The 20,173-nt window shown below is 39.3% G+C and overlaps 1 protein-coding gene across 5 annotated transcripts in view; it reads right to left on the bottom strand.

The window, feature by feature from the left end:
* Positions 1–6,851: 6,851 nt before the first annotated feature.
* Positions 6,852–20,173, bottom strand: part of RRAS2 (RAS related 2) — an 80,206-nt gene continuing 66,884 nt past the window's right edge. For all 5 annotated transcript variants that reach the window (XM_034995098.1, XM_034995094.1, XM_034995099.1 and 2 more), the window contains 2 exons: positions 10,360–10,478; positions 6,852–8,373 (listed from right to left, as the gene is read on the bottom strand). In XM_034995098.1, the coding sequence (XP_034850989.1) occupies positions 8,286–8,373; positions 10,360–10,478 (207 nt within the window). In that variant the 3' untranslated portion in view covers positions 6,852–8,285. The remainder of the gene's footprint in view (positions 8,374–10,359; positions 10,479–20,173) is intronic.

Genomic DNA, 20,173 nt, shown 5'->3' with positions numbered 1-20,173 from the left:
AAAAATGAAATTTGTTTCAACTTCCACTTAAGATAATAAAGAGATCATAAGACATCCAGTAAGAACCGCCACATAAAGAGGAGCTAAACTGTATATATTTTTATCAATGTCAAACCAGTTGTAACCCAATTTATATCCACATTTTAAGAGGACAGTGAGTTCAGAGATCTATTACAGAAGACAGACAATGGGTCACTCACCTGCCACCTTCCTTACCACTGCATTAATTGAAGGAAATCTTGTTGTAGCAAAAGAGAATAAAGCCTGGGCTTCTTCAGACCCAGAACTGAAAAAAAAGATTTCGTGCTGTGCTTATAAACTTTGTGTATTAAACATGTCTTAGGCATATTCAGAAGTCTGTATACTTCTTATGGGAAGTAAGAGTACATTATACATTCTCACAGGACTACAATTCTCCAGAAACTTAGTCCAGGTCAAATCCGTGGCTAAAATGTCAATATACAGTAATTCTTTGTATCAAATGATCTCTGTGACCTAACAAACAGCCCACATGTTTCAGGCAACAGACTAAAGGAGCTAAATGTTACAGTGTACCAGGACTGTATGGTGAGTCCCCGCACCCCCCCAGTTAAGTATTTACACCCTAAAGAAATGGACACTACTGTCCAAATAAGAGTAAACATACATGTTTAATCCCTAATTACAACACAGAATCAAGGAAGACACACTCATTCCACTCTTTGGTTATTAGGTGCTATTAATTTTAATAATACAATGATTGATTTTATTCTTCATATTGCCCAAAAGTAGGGAGAGTGAGTGAAATAAATTAGTCCCTTTTGGAAAATGAGTGAGATGCTGTAAAACTATAAATAGCAACTGAATGCTAATGAGCACGAAGATAATTCTTCAGTTTAAATCCTCTGAAGTCTGTGAGCAGAAGATCTGTACTAAAATGTCAAATTTAAATAATGGCACCCCTGCTTTAGATCCCTGTGGGTTTGGAAGGTTTTATACACTCAGCGGGGCAGAGAAGCAGAAGTCCTACCATGGCCGAGCACAGGGAACCTGCGTTTTCTGGCTCGGGCTCTGACACAGGCGGGCTTACACTAAAGGACTTCTCTGCCCCACCTCCCCAGTTTAGCCAGTTCTCATCCCGAGAACGAGTTGTGACGGCACGCTGACGGAGGAGTCCCTGGATGCCAGTTTCACCTCAGCAGCCCCCCACTTCTTCAGAAACCAGTAAATGCCCACTTTGTGTTGAAGCGGGCCTGACTTGTGTTTCTGGCACCTATAACTGAAAATGTCCTGACAAATAAAATATACATGCATTACTTTTAACCCGGCTCTCATCAGACCAAAATGCAATTTCAGATTTTTCACTTAACATTTATAATGTTGAACAGAAGATAGCATTCATTAACATTTTCTCATACTGCTCTAAATTCTCATGAAATATGTTCTTAACCACTTCCTGGCTTTAGAACTGACTGGTAATAGTTCTCATATTCGAGGATTTCTCATATTTAATGGTCCTCAGATTTTAACCGTTATGTGTTTGAACAGTTTACTTCAAATAATTTTAAGTATTAGCAGAAGGGACAACGGCAAACATCTTATTCAAGACTATGGACTCCTTTACAAGACCTGACATTTGTAAAAGTAGAGTCTGTATTTTTTTCTGTAAAAATATGAAAGTAGAGTCTGTGTTTTTAGGAGGCAAGCATCTCCTACTGTGCCCTTCCCCTGGAATTCACGAGCCTATCTGGGAAGTCAGAAGGAGCACTGGTGAAAAATACCTCAATCTGCTGCTCCCTTACCCACTACATTAGCACTACGCAGAGACGTGCAGCCTGAGAACGTCCACCAACCGTCACCAGCCTACAACGAGATACAAAAATTGAAAACAAGCGTTCAAAAACTTTTACGGTAATTTGACATTGCCACAATATCCGAGAGTATGATTATTTTTCTAAGAGTTGGGTTTTTTAAATTACATTTAGCAAAAGTATCGTATCGTTCCCCAGCAGCGGGGAGGAACAATTTTCCAGACTGGCCGCTCACCGGAGACAGTGTGAGAAGTGCAGCGCTGTGTGCCATTCTCACTACCCAGGCAGAAAGGGATACCAGCCTCTGAATGTCTCCAAAGCACCCGTGTCTACATGGCAATACCTACTTCCAGACCTGCATACCTACTTATCTATGATTAAGTACCATGCCCTGGCTCTTCTAACTCCTCTAACAGCCAACCCTATGCAAGCACGGTAACTGGCCCATCACCCTCTGATTTTGCCACAGAATTTCTCAGAATGGTAGCCCACACTTCCTCCACTTCCTTGCCCTCCAATTACACCACAACCCACTACAATCTGGTTCCCACAACCAGATGACTGACACAAAACTTTCAAAGTCAACAGCAACATCTACGCAATCACTGCTGCCTCTTACTCCTCCCCACCTCTCCCACCCCAATCTTTGTACAGCACTCACAGCTTCTGACCACCCCTTGGCTTCTTTGACAATAGTGTCCTAGTTCTCTCCAGTTTCTGGCTGCTTCTCTTGGCTTTCTGCTGCCTTTTACTGTTTTATCCCCAAATGTTCGTCTTCCCCAAAAGTTTTACCCTTGGATCTTCTCTCAAACTCCTTCTACTTCAATCCACTCCCACCTCTTCAATCACCAGATCAAAATAGATAAATTCCCAACCTGCACTTGCAGTCCTAGCCTCTTCTTTGGAGCTCCAATCTGCATTCCCAAATGCCTCCTGGACTCACCCTGCATGTAACTGCCACAATCACCACGTATTTCTACCACTAGAATTGCCTGTGTGCCTTACTCATTCATCAAATGGTTTTCCTGCACATGCCAGGCACTGCGGGGTAAAGCACTAAACACAGCAGATGTGCTTCTGCCCTCACAGAGCCTACGACACTCAAGTACAGATCAGACAAGACAGACAAAATCATCACAGATGTCCATGTGTCCCTAAGTAAATAGAGGGCAAAGTGGTGCTACAGGGGGCTGGTTGAAGAGGGCTCTTTGAGCAGGAGGCATCTAAAACAAAAGCAAAAGGCTGAAACACCTAACTGGAATAGTCAAGTGAGCCAACAGTCTGGGAAACCCCGGCATGCTATAGGGTGTAAGAAAGTACATCAGCCTGAGTGTGAGAAGCGAGGACAGATCCTGCAAGGGGCTTGCTTTGTACACTATGGGAAGGAATCTGCATACTAGTCCAAGTGCACTGAGGTGATGACAGATTTTAAGCAGCAGTGTAACATTTAATTTATGGGCTAAAAAAGATCCCTTTAGCTGTATTTACAGAACAGCTTTGTGGGGGCAAAATGCACATAAAAAGACTACTTCAAAAGCAATTGCAACAACACAGGTGGCAGAACAAATTGGAAAGAGACAGATTCCATGACTCGAATAACCTCTTACCTGACCACCCTTCCTCAAAGCTGCACTGCTCTGTCATCCATACCACTAGATTAGATCCAGGCACTCCCTGTTCAGAATCCTTGGCGGCTCCCCATTACATACAGAAGGGCCATCCTATTTTTAAAGCTCTCCACAACCCAAGCCCAGTCTACTTTATCATTATTTTTTCCCACTGCACTTAAAATCCTTTTAGATTAAGGTTCCAGTCCCAGAATACTCCCTGCATTCTGCCAACTCTGTGTCTTTTTCCCCAGCCTTCCTTCCCACCACCTCTCTTCTCCTCTCCTCCCCATCTGAGATCCCACCAATCCATCAAGCTCTGACCAAAGCACCACTTCTAATTAAGAAGCTCCCTCAGATCTTCCACATGGAACAGATAACACCTGCAGGACCGGACAGCTTTGTGAACGCTTCTCACTCTGCTTTAACTACATCCCTGGTATTTGTCTTCTCACTCATAGTCTTCCTCCACTAGATAACCAAAGTTTGTAGGAAGGAAACACTCCCCGTTTATCCATTTCCCAGAACACCTAATGAAGTCCTGCAGAAAGACATCTGTTCAAATTACAATACCTTTTTCTAAAAGGCTCCTTGACACTTTATATGCAGTTACTCATTAAATACTCTTATGTGGTCAAGTGATATTGAAAGTAACCACTTTATCATCCTCTCATCCTATTTATTTGCCAGCTATCTGTTTAATGGGGTCATTTATATACAGGAATGGGAAAAGAAATAAATTAAAACTAGTGGTGATGAAAAGTCAGAAGAGGAACAAGGTAGACCTGATGTATATAGAACCTTGTTATAGCAAATTTTAAAAGTCAAATGATAAAGGGACCTATTTATATGATAATACTTTGAAGGCCCAAATTTAGAGACATCAATGTAAGATGTATATCAACAAGGCATAATGTCCAACCTTGAAATACTATAAATCCCTAAACAAATATTACAGAGACAAAATTCTTAGGACAGAAATTCATGACTCTCAGTTCAGGAAATACTGTTCGAAAGAACTTTCACATATATAAAGAGAAGAGATTCTAAAGTTGGGAATGTAATCTCAAATGCTACATGTGCTGTAGAGCAAGACTGGCAAACCATGGCCCACAGATCAAATCCAATCTGCCATCTGTACAGAATAGTTTTTACAATTTTAAATGTATTTTTTTTAATTCAAAAGAAGATTAATATTTCATGACATGAAAATGATATGAAATCAAATTTCAATGTCCCCACATAAAGTTTCATTGGAACAGAGCCACATTCATTCATCTATACACTGTTTATGGCTGCTTTGGTGCTACGACGGCAGAGCTGAGTAGCTGGGACAGAGACCGTTTAACCCACAAAACCCAAGATGATATTTATATTTACCATATGGTCCTTTGCAAAAAAACAATTTCCCAATCCCCCAGCTATAGAGGAAAAAAAAAATGGTCACATAGACAAGGACTATTCATGCCACAAGACTGGCCATTCTTTAAAAAAAAAGATTTCAAGTCATAAATTCAGAGGGCTACAAGGCACCTCTCATTGTATGATAGATATCACATGGGAGAGACTTCAGGTTCCAATAGAGGAGTAAGTAGCAGGAACCAGATTTACTCTCCTACCCTAGACAACCAGAAAACTGGAGTTAGTATGTGAAACACCTATTTTCAGCCATTATGCACCAGACAGCATAGGACTACCATCTCTGATGGAAGAGAAACAAAAAGGTAAGCCTTAAGATTGCCCTGACTTTCTGCCTAGAGGCACATTCCAGATTGCAGAAAGGATGGGGGATCCCAAGCAGGGCATAAATGTTTCCCTAAGCTGAAAAGACAGACACTGGAGATCTGTCCCAGACACCGGGAGTCTGAGGCAGCTGAAAGTTGCAGGACAAAGTTCTGGAGGGGAGAGAGCTACACAGAAAAAAAGAACTCCAAAAATATGCATAGGGTCACCAAGTTTTTGCTAGATATTAAGATATACATGTATAGAATGAAACTCCAGAGGCTGGGTAAAGGATGATCCAGGAGCTATGGACAGAATGGTTCCCCAGAGCTCACATGGGCTGGGAATTGTTTGGTTCCCATTAGCCAAACTGGAGAGTCCTCACTGATTACACAGGGCATTCAGTAGAGACACTAAGAGGGCCACACCTTAGTACTAGAGCTAAACCACCCGGCAGGGGCGGCGGGGGGAGATACTTGAGACTGTATAAACTTTAAAAGCAAGCCTTGAAAGGATTAAACTGAACTACACGTATACTACCAGAAAAAGGGGGGGAAAAAAACCCTTAGATGAAGACCACAAAATCTAGGCACCCAACAAATACACAATGTCCAGCATCCAATCAAAACCTACTATACATGCAAAAAAAACAAAACAAAAAACAAAAAACCAGAAGAACGTGATCCATAACTAGAGAAAAATCAGTCAACAGAAACATTCAAAAATTATAGAGATAAGGAATTTAAAAACAGACATTATAACCATGTTCAAATATCAAAGCAGCCTTTCTCAATTCTCCCAAGGATGGTACACAGCTAGAACCACCCTAGATGCACCAAAGAGAAGTTAGTTAATTCATTGCACACCACAGATAGCTAAGATATTAGACTCAATTCCCCAGGAACTCAGCCGAGAGGGGCTGGCTAAGAGAAATACATGAGCACAGTGAGAGAGATGGAAGATGTAAAAAGAGCCAAACAGAACTTCTACAGAAGAAAAAAGAAAACACAACGTCTGAAATGAAAAATTCATTCATTAAATGTGATTAACAGCAGATGAAACAACAGAAGAAAAGGTTAGGGAACTTGAAGATGTAGCAATAAAAAGCATCCGAAGTGAAGCACAGAAAGGGAAAAAAAGTAAACTGATGTAACAAAATTTAACCTTCAAACTGCTTCGCTATAAATCATCTATTCAGAATAAAATTAAAGGTTTCCCATTAAATCTACCTATTATGTAGACAATCTCTTGTTATCTGAAGTTACCTATGATAAATAAAAAATATTCCCAAATGAAAGTCCTAACAAGGATATGCAATAGCACTATAGTATCAAAACCCACACGGTAACTATGGGCTACTACCTTCCTGGACAGTAATTTTAATAAGCATTCAAATAAATGTGTGCATTTTGCTTCAGCTGTTTTAAGCTTCATCTTCAGAGGAGTATATGTGTATGTATTCACCCTCCTCTCTCCTTCAGAGATGGGTTTTCTGTCAGGGGCACTTCATAGAAAACGTTTAAGAAACACCAAGTCAAGAAAATATTCGGGAAATCCCTAAGAACACCAAGCCATTTCACTTCAATTTCACCTGCTAAATAACTAATACTGATTTTTAGATTCAAACCCTAAGGCACTGTCAGAAAAAGGCACCGAACTAGCTACTAAAATAAGTTTCTTACAACACTCATTCCTTCAAGAAACCACCAAAATAACAAGTCATCAAGCCTTATCTTGTGATAACAGATCAATTTTAATTCTAGCACCTGAAGCTATACAAGGGTACGCTTTATCAACTTCATGGGACTGTTGTACACATTCAATAAAGTGACAACTGTGCAATACCACTTAGTATCTCACGATCAGGAACATACTTTTGAATTGTTTAAACACAATCCACAGAATTAAAAACAAAATCAGAAGCCATCCACAGTTATACTAATTGTCAATTAAGTTTTACACTTACTACTTGATATAACAGCCAATACCTAGTACGGGGTATCAAAAGTGACTTCAGATTCTCATCCTGTTGTAATCTATGGAGAAGGTTCCTCGAGCAGGTATGTGACTGGCCAGAGGTGGGCGCCACCAGGACCAGGACCAGAACAGCAAGTAAAGTTCTACCACAGTTTCTGTAGTTTTCACTTTTTTTTCTTTGTCAGTTAAAAGTGAACAGTGAGAATTAAATACTTATCTTTACATATACACAAGGTATGCTGTGAAAGCATATTTGCTTACAAACATATAAAAATACTTGTTAACTAGTTTGATAAGAAAATAATGTATAAAAGTATATAGCAAAAACATTAATCATCTCTGACCTCGGAAAGATCAATTCCATATTTTATATTACAAACAAAAACAGTTTTAGTTTTTTTGAATCCCTTATCCAGAAATACTTGAAAAGGAAGACAGATAGAAATTATTTATTTTTACTCTCGACAAGGCTGTGAAAAGAGTTAACTTAAAAAACCAAGAACATTGAAATGCCTTAAGTCCAGAATAAGTCCAAATATTTGGCCATACAGAACATTACTATCCTCTTCAGGAGTGGAGCACTTAATAAAGGCTTCATATGCAGTTTTTAACCTATAAATACAATAGGCATTTGGTATTTTGGCCACTGGAAAACAAAGGCTGTAGCATCAGTAAAGGTCTGAGAGGTCTCATTTTTGTGGTTCAATTCAGTGTATTTCAGGTTAACTAAGGTTGACATCAAAATTTTTAAAGATAGGCAAAAATTCACATTTTAAAAAAACTCCTTACATTTCTATTTAGAGTAACAATAGGAAATATGATTCCAGAAGGTAAAAGTTATTTCACAACCTATGACTTCAGCTTGGCGAACAGCTTAGGTTCCAAAACTGATTCATCCCTATTAAAATGTAAGCCCTTAAAAAAGAAATGTGTCTGTGTATATAGATCAGTATTTTTAAGGAATCAGATAATCTTTGAAGCAGCCTTAGTGTTTCCTTTAACTCTGTCTTGAAATGACCATAGGATTAGCTTCACAGAAAGGATCAGCCAGCTTCTAGGTCTAAGGCTACCACGGTGATCATTTGTCTAAGGCTAGAAAGGTACCAACGTGATGTGATGTAAACCGTAAGGAGAGAAGGAGAAGATGAGGGCTTTTCCTGGCAGTTGGTAGCTAAAATTCAAGGGATTCTTAGAAAATGACACAATGGCAGCCTTTCTTGTCTTTTTCTTTCCGTGTTGGTTCTGGTGAAGGAGGACATTCCTGCTCTTGAAATTTCCTGTAAGACAGAAAAATCTACATATAATTGTCTTGCTGGTAATATCACAAATATATAATTTTTGGACAAGCCTAGTTTATGTGCATATGCCTCTCAATGTTGAATTTCAACTAGGGAATCAAAGCAAATCTTCGAGGGGAAAAAAGGCACAAATGTTTCAACACCAGCATAAGCAGAGCTGAGTTTCACTTACAGGTGAGTCTTGACTCAGATTGAGATACTGAACTCAATGACCTCTAAGTCCCCTTCCCAATTTGAAATTGCATGACTATAAGGTATACTTAAGAAGAAGCGTCCACCGCTAGAGTAGAATATAAAGTACGAGGTACACAGTTCCTATGCCTGTTCTGCCACTTACTAGCCACAAGTCAGCATTAGGTAAGTCAGCTGACCTCTGTGGAGCCTCAGTTTTTTAGAAGGGAATAATAAAACTCTACCTTTCACAGTTGCTATGAGGATTTAAGAAGACTGTTATGTTTAAAGGCCTATCAGTGCCTGGCATAAAAAAGCCTCCTCTAGGGGCACCTGGATGGCTCAGTGGGTAGAGCAAGCGACTCTTGATCTCGGGGTCGTAGTTCAAGCCCCACGTTGGACATGGAGCCTACTTAAAATAAAAATAAAATTAAAATTAAACATTTTTTTAAAAAGCCTCCTCTACCCACTCCTCACTCCAGATTGACGTACATGGATATAGATTCTGAGGATCAAAACTAAGGACAAAATATTTCCAAAGGCAGTAAAAGTTATGTTAAGAAGGTACTGATTTGTGTGCACACGCATGTTAAAATACATATAACAAAATTTAACATCTTAACCATTTTTAAGCATACAGTTCAATAGTATTAAATATATTTACAATGTGGTACAACCATCACCACCATCCACCTCCAGAATTCACCTTACAAAACTGAAACTCTGTGCTCATTTAAAAACAGAACTCGTACTTTTAACAAACCACTAAAAAATGAAAAACTATAATCCTTACTCTTCTTTCCCCACAAAGAGAATGCCCAGGCAAAGGGCTCAAACAGCACAAGAAGCCCAGAGCTCCGATGTGGATTCACCTTAGATACACAATTAACACCAGCTCACTCCACATACCTGGCAGGCAGAGAGACGAGCAGATCTTAGAGAGCCCAGGGTGAAGGAGAGGCCAAGCCACCAAGGCTAAAAATAATCAAATTAAACCCCTCCCACTATAAAGCAACTCAACTTTTCTCACATGAAACTAACTCCAGGTGACCTCACCCATCACCTCAAGCTTCCTGGTACCGTTAACACTTTCTGAACCACAGAGGCCTTCTAGGCCAACAGACAGAAAACCCGTTGGTTATCTGTGATATCATACTTCACCCCACGAATGGGAGGCCTGACTCTCTACTACCTGGCTCACTCTCAGCCTGGGAAGGGACGGGGATGAAGCAAAGCTGAAGAGCACAGGCTCTGCGATCAGAGAGACGGATTTGAGTGCCAGCCCTACCATTTAAAGCCAAAACTCTCAGCAAGTTAACTCACCTCTGTGTACCTGCTTTCTCATCCAAAAGTGAGGACAGATCAAAGGATTTAGCTTACTGGGTTGTGGTGAGGATTCAACGCCGTAATACATGTGAAGTATGAGGTGCAGTATCTGACAGAGACTGCCACCCAAATGTTAGCTATTGTCATCCCTGTCTTCATGCCACAGACACCTTTGGAAGCAGCACAGATTCTTCTCAAAATCCCTACGTGTACTCTCTCCTTCAATGTAACTGAATTTGGTTTTATATAGAGGAAGTACCCAGTGTACAGTATGTCCTTAGTTAAAATTTGTAATATGCTGTGGGCATTAGCTCCTAGCACAGAAGCGCTTCTCCATACAGCTTCCTCTTTCTTACAGAAAACACTGAGTGGCAATTTCTTTTTCAGCTAATGGTTTTAAACAACACAGTGTGATTACCTGTCAAATTCAATAAATTAAAACAAACTTCTAAGATGTATTTCACTTACCTTATAACCCGGACAAGTTCATGGAAAGCTTGATCTACATTCATCCTAATCTTGGCTGACGCCTCCATGTATGTTACCTTAAGTTGTCGCGCTAACTGCTGTCCTTCTTCCTGTGTTACCTGAAATTCCAAGAGTTGTATTTGAGGTACAGAATTAACAGATCTGCTCCATCTAATCCTTGGCCATGGACTACACGGCTAATCCAGCCAGGGGCCAAGCTGCTTTGTCATAAGATAAACCAAGAGACTCACAAGCTCAAAACATACTGAAGCCCACCTCTGAAGAACAACTCAAATGATGAAAATATGACCATGCAACAAGGTTTCAGTCTGGTGATTACTCAAAAAGTATTAAATACAATGGAGATAAATTCTGGGAAAGCAAAGTACAAGGTGCTAGCAGACTCTATAACCCTGTTGGGCAGATCAGGAAAAGCTTCCCTGAGGAATGACATTTAAACTAAGAACTAAATAAAGAGTATGCAGTGACATGGGGTGGGGTAAGAAAGTATCCCTGACAAAAGAAACGGCAGGTATGAGAGCCAATTGGGGGGGAGGGGTGCACTTTCCAAGTTCCTAGAACTAAAAGAAGTCTAGAAAAGCTTAAATACAAGAAGCCAAGAGAGAAAATAATGAAGAGATGAGGACGGAAGCCTTGAGAGACCGTGGGTCTTCCTCATCTCTGCATTCCCCAATACCAGGCACATAGGAGACGCTCAATAAATACATGAGAAAAATGAGTAATGATTACGATCACAATGCCTTCCTGATACTAGAACGTGAAGGGTGGCAGAGCTAACAACTTAAAATGGTAGGACAGAATAAGAAACATAAAATGAGTACAATGCCCCACATGTTTTCAGTGTAAAAGTCCTCATGAAGTCATGACATTTACCGAAAAATGAAAAACGCTAAATTACATCACATTTACATGGTGTGGCTGAAAACTCTTTCGAAAACAATGACTTTTATTGCTATCATTACCACAGAAGTAAACACTTGCACAGAAGTTAGAAACTAGATTGGGGAAGGGGGTGGACTCAGGAACCTATCTCCCGTAGAGAACTGCCTTCTTCTGGTCTTTTTTCAGTGATGTACCTTTCTCTCTACAAAAAAAAATCGGATCATGATTTTTGTGTATTTATGTTATACCCTGGAACTATGTTAAACTCACTTATCTGGGTGTTCTTTTGTAAATTCCATAGGCTTTGCTACAGGATCATGTCATTTGCTTCTAAAGACGGTTTTGTTGCCTCCTTTCTGATGTGAACGCCTTTCATTTCTTTCTGGCCGGCCCTCCCAGCGTAGCACATCAGTGCCGTGCCAGCAGCATTCAGTCCTTCCCCATGAAGCACACGGTTCGGGGTAGGCCTTCACTGCACATGCCCTTCACCATGTCAACAAAGTTCCCGCTAGTCCATCCGGAAAGAGTTTTCAACAGCATGTTAAACTTTCTCAAATGTTTTTTTCTTCATCTACCGAGATCATGATTTTTCCACATTCGTCTATTAATACGGTGAACTGTGCTGATTCATTTTTGCCTGTTAAATCAACACTGCATTTCTGGAATAAACCCCACTTGAGTAATGATGCATTGTCCTTTTCATACATGTACTGTTAAATTCTATTTGCTGAAATTTTAAGAATTTTTACATCTGTGTTCACAAGAATTATTGGACTATAGTATTCTTACGTCTCTGTCTGGCTTTGGTATCAGAGTAATGTTGACTTCATATAAGGAGTTGGAAAGAACCCTCTCTTCTTCAATTTTCTGGAACACTTTCAGCAAAATCAGTTCGGCATAATTCACGAGCAAATCCACCTGGGCCTGGGGTTTTCTCAGAGGGAAGGTTTTTACAACCAGCCGAATTTATTATACAGATACAACACTATTCGGGTTATCTAATTTTTTTTCTTGAGTTTTGGCAGTGTGTGCGCCCTTTAAGAAATATTTCTATTTCATCTAACTTGCTGAATCTATTGGTATAAAGTTTCTTTATTGTATGGTATTTCTTTATAGCATAGTATTTCTTTATATCGTATTTATTATATTTTCAGTATCTGTAAGATCTGAAGTGATGGGATCTCTTCCATTACTCTATTGGTAATTTGTGCTTTGCTCTTTTTCACCTGGTCATTCTGGCTAGATTTGTCACTTTGACTAATCTTCTAAAAACCAGATTTATCCTTCTATGGATTTTTTATTTTCAATGTCGTTGATTTCCATTCTTTAGTATTTCCCTTCTCCTAATTACTATGGTTTTAATTTGCTTTTTTCTTCTAGTTTCTTAAGGTAGAAGCTAGTCTCTGAATGGAGACTTTTTCTTTCCAAATAATAACCACTTAATACTACAAATTTCTCTATATTTTCTTCTTTGGTAGCATCCCAAATTTTGATTATGTTGTGTTTTAATTATAATTCAGTTCATAATGCTTTATTAATTTCCCTTTTGATCACTCCTTTGTGCCAAGGGTTAGCTGGAAGTTTGTTGGTTTCCCCATATTTAAAGGTTTCCTGATTTCCATCAGTCCCACCATGGTCAAGGAACATACCGGGCCTGACTAGAGTCCTCTTAAATTTATTGAGACTTGTTCTCATTTCAAAATAATGTGTATTCTGCTATAGTTGGGTGGAGCATTCACTAAATGTCAGTTAGAATAAGTTGTTCAATAATGTTCTTCAAGCCGCCAACATCCTTACTGATTTTCTCTCTACTTAACTACTGAGAGCAGTGTTGAAAATTGCGACTATGAGTATGTCAATTACTTGTTGCAGTTCTTTCAATTTTTGCTTTAAGAATTTTGAAGTTGTTATTCAGTATATGAATGTTTAGGATTGTTATGTTCTCTTAATGACAATCTCTTTTTCATTATGAAACAATCCTCTTTATTCCTGGTCATCTTCTTTGCTCTGAAAGGGACTTAGGCTGATACTTACGTTGCCATTTCAGCAAACTTTCCATTAGGATCAGCACGCTGTATCTTACCCCAGCCTTTCACTTTTAACCTCTTTGTGCCTTTACACTGAAAGTAGATTTCTTGTAGGGTCTCACTTTTTTATCCAATTTGACGACGTCTGCCTTTTAAGTGAGGTGCTCCCACTATTTACTGCTAATGTGATTACTGATGTCACGGGGTCATCTTGAACTTTCTTTCCTATCCACCCCATTTGTTCTTTGAACTAACCCTTCTTTTGGGTTAACTGTATTGCTCTTATGATTCCCTTTTCTCTCCTTTATTGGCTAATGAACTATGTAATTATGTTGTTTTAATGACTGCTTTAGAGTTTATGATACACATTTTTCACTCATCACAGTCTAATTCAAATGCTTTACACCAATGCACATATCGTGTAAGAACCTTATTACAATAGAACGTTTCTCCCTCCCACTTTTTATTGTTATTACCTTTTACCTCATAATAGACGGCTGTTATTTTTGCTTTAAACATCCCATCATATTTTAAAGAGATTTAAAGAACAGTAAAAGTAATTTATATTTGCCCACACAATTATCATTTCTGGTGCTCTTCATTTTTTTGGTACAGATCCAGATTGCCATTTGGTATAATTTTCCTTCTTTTCATTTCTTGTAATGCAGGCCTGATGGTAACGAATCCTCTCACCTTTTGCACATCTGGAGAAAGTCTTTATTTCACCTTCATTTTTGAAATACATTTTTAGTGGGCATTTAATTCTAGACAAGTTTCTTCTTTCAATACTTGAAAGATGTTGTGCCACTATCTTCTTCTCCCCTGCATCACTGCCCATGAGAAACCATGATGACTGCCGCCATCTTTAGCTCTGTTCCTCTGTGTGTAATAGTTTTCTTTTCCTCTGGTTATCGTTCAGATTTTCTCTTTATCACTGGCTTTAAATAATTTCATTAAAATGTATGTGTCCTATTATAATTTTCTTCGTATTTCTTATGCCCAGGGTTTGCTGAGTTTCTTAGATGTACGCATTTTAGTTTTCATCAAGTTCAGACACTTTTCAGCTATTATCTCTGGCTGTTAATCCCACTCAGGGTATTTTTCATCTCAGACATTGTAGTTCTTAATTTCTGTAAGTCTGATTTTGATCTTTCTCCATCTTCCATGTCTCTACCTACCATATGCAATTTCAGTCTTTTCTCTAGCTTCTTGAACATATGGAATAGAGTCCTAAGAACTGTTTAAGGTATCTGTTCACTAATTCTATCATCTGTGTCATTTCTGGGTCTGTTTCTAGTCCCCGCTTTTTGTCCTTACTGTGAATCATATTTTCCTGCTTCTTGCTTGGTAATTTTTGAGTGGATGGTTGGGTACTGGACTTTTACCTATTGGGTTCTAGAAAGTTTATATTCCTATAAATGTTCTTGAGCTTTCTTCTGGGATGCAGTTATTTGGAAAGTGTGCTCCTTTTTGTTACATAGTACCAGAACAGAATTCGTTCAGGGTTAATTTTGTTCTACTACTGGAACAAAACCCGCTGCGTACACTACCCAATAACCCAAGAATTATGAGATTTTTCACTCTGGCTAACTAGAATAGGAATTATTCCTGGCCTTATTTGAGCTCAAGGTATTATTCCCTCTAGTCTTTTAAGGTATCTTGTTCTCCCAATTTAATATTCCATTTCCAAAATTCAGCAACCTCAATGTAGTATCATTAGTTAATTACATTAACACATACATCTAATAATTACTTCATAATAGTTGATAACCTTGTTGTGCTCCAGAAGGGCAGCAGGCAGGTTCTCCACAGCACTGGTATACCCAAGTTTTTGTAAATTTTAAACTTTCCTGCCTCTCTTCAAAATGGCTTATATACCATAAAGCCAATGGTTTTGAAATATAAATCAATCAAATCAAGCAAGCAATTAACAAGTAAGGAAGCCAACTAAGAAAAGAAAGCTTCACAGAAGCCAATTTAAAAAGAAAATTCCTATTTTAAGTTGACATGGGAAATTCCTTCCTACAAAAAAATCCCCATGCTGTCACAAATTCTGTTCCTTCTTCCTGGGATGCCACCCCTTCTCTCCCAACATTATACTCTTAATTTGTTCCTCAATAACACTTCAAGACTCAAGCCATCAATAACTTCCCCCTTACTGCCACTGAGGTTTCGGAACAGCACCCTGGAGTTCCCATCATGCCCTACACAGTGACCAGTGACAAAACCCTAAACACACTAAACTCCAATTCTTGGGTTTGCTTTCCCACTCTCCCAACACCACATCCCTTGCAGCTAGGGAGTAAGGCATATTTGTCTTTGTACGCCCAGAGCCCAGAAGAGTGCAGCGTCGTTAACTAATAAAGACATATGTTAAGTAGACAGAGTATGACCAATCAAGTAAGTAAATGAAAACATATAGGAAGAAAAATAAAAATTAATATTTGAGACAAGTCAATCAAAATTACGTTATTAATATAACTTTGGGGAAGGAAAATACATGTCCTTAAGAATTTTGCTATTTAAAAAAAAAATTAAAAAATTAAGAATTTTGCTATTTGTCTTTCTGCTCAATTATTCTTCCAAAAGCTATCTTGCCCCATCCCTCCTTCATAATGTAATTCAGCTAGAGAGAAATGGCAAATTACCTACCTATACGTAATAAGAAAAATTAGTTAATGACCAAGATGATAAGATAATCCCACTACTAAGATGATTCATGTGCTTCATTCATTTAGTTTTAAAGCATGGTCTCACATCACTGTCTCCTAGGAATCGAGGTCAACAAGAGTTTGTACACACATTTCTGGTCAAGAAATCTCTAACCACATATATAGCTGCTTTTGAGCTCACTGGTGTAGCATTATTTTTTTTTTTAATTTTTTTTTTAATTTTTTTTAAGATTTTATTTATTTATTTGAGAGAGAGAGAATGAGAGACAGATAGCAAGAGAGGGAAGAGGGTCAGAGGGAGAAGCAGACCCCCCGCTGAGCAGGGAGCCCGATGTGGGACTCGATCCCGGGACTCCAGGATCATGACCTGAGCTGAAGGCAGTCGCTTAACCAACTGAGCCACCCAGGCGCCCTGGTGTAGCATTATTTTAACTAAGAAATAACACTGCTACCACCAAAGCAAACAAAAATGCACAAAAAGACTATCACATGGAACAAAGAACACTGCATATGTAGATTGAAAGCTACACAAATAAGGATTTCCTAGAGGTTTCCCAACCCAGAGAGTTTTATAAAGATAAACCATATCTCCTGAATATTTTAACTTGGTAGGTCAGCACTACCCAAAAATGTTTTGTTTTAAACAACAAAGGTGAATCTGATAGAACAAATTCACAGATCTACACCTGGGAACCTCCAGTGAGTCTCACTTCCAAGGCACAAATGAGTATTAGAAGATAATCCACAATAATGAATTTATCTAGTACTATGTATTTCCAAATAGAGAAGAGCAAAATAAGAATGATGAGAGCAATTTCATTAAACAAACTGGGTTTCATAGGAACAGACCTAAACATTCGTAATGCTCACTTAAGGATGCAGCTAGCTAATGAATAATGTAAGTTTACAGAAGCAAAACTTGTTTTTGTTTTCAAAAATATCTATTGCACAGAAAGAATCATCAAATTAATACCACGGCTTGATTCACTGATGTCTTGATCATTCATTCAGCAAATATTTATTGAGTACATATCTTTGTTCTGTGTGCTAAGGACAAAGCATGAACAAAACTAACCGCTCAAAACTGAGAAGCTCTCATGCTACATAAACTCAATGGTTTACAAATCTTCTAGATGCAGACAAAGCACAAACAGGTAAGGCGAGAAGAGGACCCTTCATCTACTATTGGCAGGTAGGGGTGATGTCCTCTTCTTAGGAGGCTACAGGGGCAGACTGTGGTCAAGGTACTAACAGACAGAGTGGGGGTTAGTACACGTAGGTATTATTATAAGTGTAATGGGTTCCTTTCTCAAATTAGCAGTGGCCACTAGCACCTAACGGGGGAAAGGAGAGGGGGAGGCTAAGGTAAGCTGGGGGAGAAAAGAGAGGGTAAAAACAAAAAGCAAAACCATCCGTTTCTAGGCAGGGCTGAGTCAAGGACAAAAAACTTGAAATCAGAGCTATCACGAAGCCCACAATCCAAGCCCACATACCGCTGTATTAAATTTCAGAATCAGGGTGCTATCACATTTACCTACTTTAACATTTTCAGTAAGCACAAACAAGTCATTTACCTATGTTTTCCTCCTACATCTTTGACAGGATAAACAAAATGATCAACGTATCTCTAAGGGACTAGGTGTCTGATAACGCTAACCATTCAAATTCTTTTTATTTAATGTAAACTTCAGTGACTTTGTTCTTTCTATTGCTCTGTCATTAGTGTCTAGAAAAAGGGTTCAGTAAATATTGGATGGATGGATGGATGGATGGATGGATGGATGGGTGGGTGGGTGGAAGAAGCAAATCTAGAGATCCAGAAGCCAAAAGAAAGTAAGCAAAATCTCTTCTGGCTGATCTCCCTTCCCAGACAGGTTCAGAATTTCAGGAATCAGTAGGAGGAATGCCCAGGGCAGACCCACAAATTTAAAGAACATGGAGAACTGGCATTTGTTATTTAAGAGAAAACTAGCTAGAAACTAGAAAAAGTCCAAAGGACTGTGTCTAAGACAAAGGCAGAAAACAATGAACTGGGTCAATAACAAAGCAAGCCAGACTGGTTACTGAGTAAGAACCTCTTAGGGGTTCTTACTCAGTAAGTAAGCATTTCTGAACGGGGAAGAAATTTTTATGGGATCCCTGTGGCCTGTCCAGGCTGTTGGTAAAGCAAGGGAAGGTGCTAAGACATTCTAGGCAACACCTTTAATTCTGAAGAGACTTTACAAAGGTAAAAAAACCTTTAGCATAGCACCTCAATTTCAAATGTGCTGTGCACGGCTCTCAAAGGCTGGGAGGTGAAGCATGGTAGTCTTTATACATCCAGAGCCTTAGGAGAAGGTGTACCTGAGCCCTAAGACATCTGAGAAGAGAGAAGGAATATATCAGCAAAGGGAGGAAGGAGGAGGCAGAGGTTACGGTGTCCCAGAACTAAGTAAACAAAGTGTTTCAAAAATGAGAGTCTGAGAAACTGTGTCAAATATTACTGACGTCTGCGTAAATGGTGACCTTGACTCGGGCGCTGCATGCCTGAGGTCAGGGCAAGCAAGAATGGCAGGAAAGAGAGGAGAGAGAGCAAGTGTAGATAACACTTTTAAGGAGTTCTGCTTGACAGAAGCAGCAGAAAGGTACACAGAGAAGAATGTGAGATTAAGAACAAGCTTCTGCCATAGCTATGTTCTGTTTTAAAGAGGAGATCCGTGCTGGCAGGAATGATCGTGCGGCAGATAAACAGAACAAGTGGAACGGGACCGTTGCTGGGGTGAGGCCTACAAGCCGGGGAGAAGGAACATGACCCAGTACCTACTAGAGAGGATGGGCACACACAGGTGAACAGTGTAGCCGCCTAAGTGGGGGAAGGCAGAATTGATGGGGTACATGTGCACTTAGGTTAGTACATGTGGAGGTGGAAACGTGCAGAAATGTCTCAGTGAAATAGGAAAATATTACTCATCATTAGCTGAGAGTGAGGAAGGGGAAGAAAGTGCTGTCAGTTTAAGAATGAGAAAGTGAGTAAGAATCGTGCAAACAAGTGGGAAATGAATGGATGAGGGAAAGGCGGTAGGATTTGCAGCCAGCCAGCACTCAAGGCTCCCATAAGTGCAGGAGTCCTGCCTGAGTGCAGGTGTGAAGGAACCTAGACCAGAGGAGATGAAGCAGAAGCAGGAATCCAGTTTTTCTCAGTGCCTATCCTTCAGAGAGCAGAATCTACAGGAATGAGCGAAAATTAAGCAGTCCGATCTCAGCTACTTGCTCTTCTCCCTTGGATATACACGTCTGAGCTTTCAGCATATACATAATTTATCTTGTATACAGTTTAAAGCAGAAAACTGTATATAGAAGAACTTACTCCAGGCTAACTGCATATCTTCAGGGTGATGGAAATATGAAACTTATCATTCCCTACGTTGTTTCTCTCATCACCTTTGTTTTTTATTTTACTCTTCTCATAAAAAGGAAAAAACTTAAATGAAAAATTTTGTAAGCGCATGGTGTGAAACAAAGTAGAAGTGCCATAATATGTTGACTATCTGCAGACAGAGGAAACCGTACCACAAACACTGGCAATCTTCAGTATAGAGATGCCTTAGATGTAACTCCTACAGACCCTCTGTCCCAGGCCCATCGTGGTAGGGCCTGTTTGCTCTGGTGGACATAGGCTTCCCCGCTCTCCCTGACCCGCCACCGCCTACCCTACAGGACCCAGTCCTCCCACCTATTCCATTACTGGAGCTGTATACAACCACAAAAAGGTTTGAGAAAAACCTTTTCCATCATCAGAGCAGAAAGCACTCAGGAGTGGGGTAGAAGAGGTAGGGAGGAGAGCCTCTTGCTCACTGCAGAGCTACTTTGCAATTATTCCCCAGATCCAGTGATATATACAAGTGTTTCTAGTACTATAAAGGACTGAGAAGATCAGCAGACAGATTCTACTGGCAACATTTAATAAATATAATTAGGTTCACAAACCCTGAAGGAAATGACCTCAAAAATAAAAAATTAAAAAATAGATGGACTATCTACTCTAGGCTTAAGATGTGAACAATGCCATATTCTAAATTATTTCAAAAAGTTTATACTGGTTTGAGTGAAGATCAAATTTTTTCACCTTAACTTTATAATAATTCAGAGTTTAAAAAGACCTACCAGTAAAATTTATTCTACATCAAGTATCACCAGTAAACATTTCTAAACCTTAAGCCCACGTTTTAAACT

The sequence above is a fragment of the Mirounga leonina genome, unplaced genomic scaffold, assembly GCF_011800145.1.
Source record: "Mirounga leonina isolate KUSES-001 unplaced genomic scaffold, KU_Mleo_1.0 Mir_92, whole genome shotgun sequence".
Classification (NCBI taxonomy): Eukaryota; Metazoa; Chordata; class Mammalia; order Carnivora; family Phocidae; genus Mirounga; species Mirounga leonina.
The sequence above is the reverse complement of the archived record's forward strand: the minus strand, read 5'-3'. Positions and strand labels throughout refer to the sequence as shown.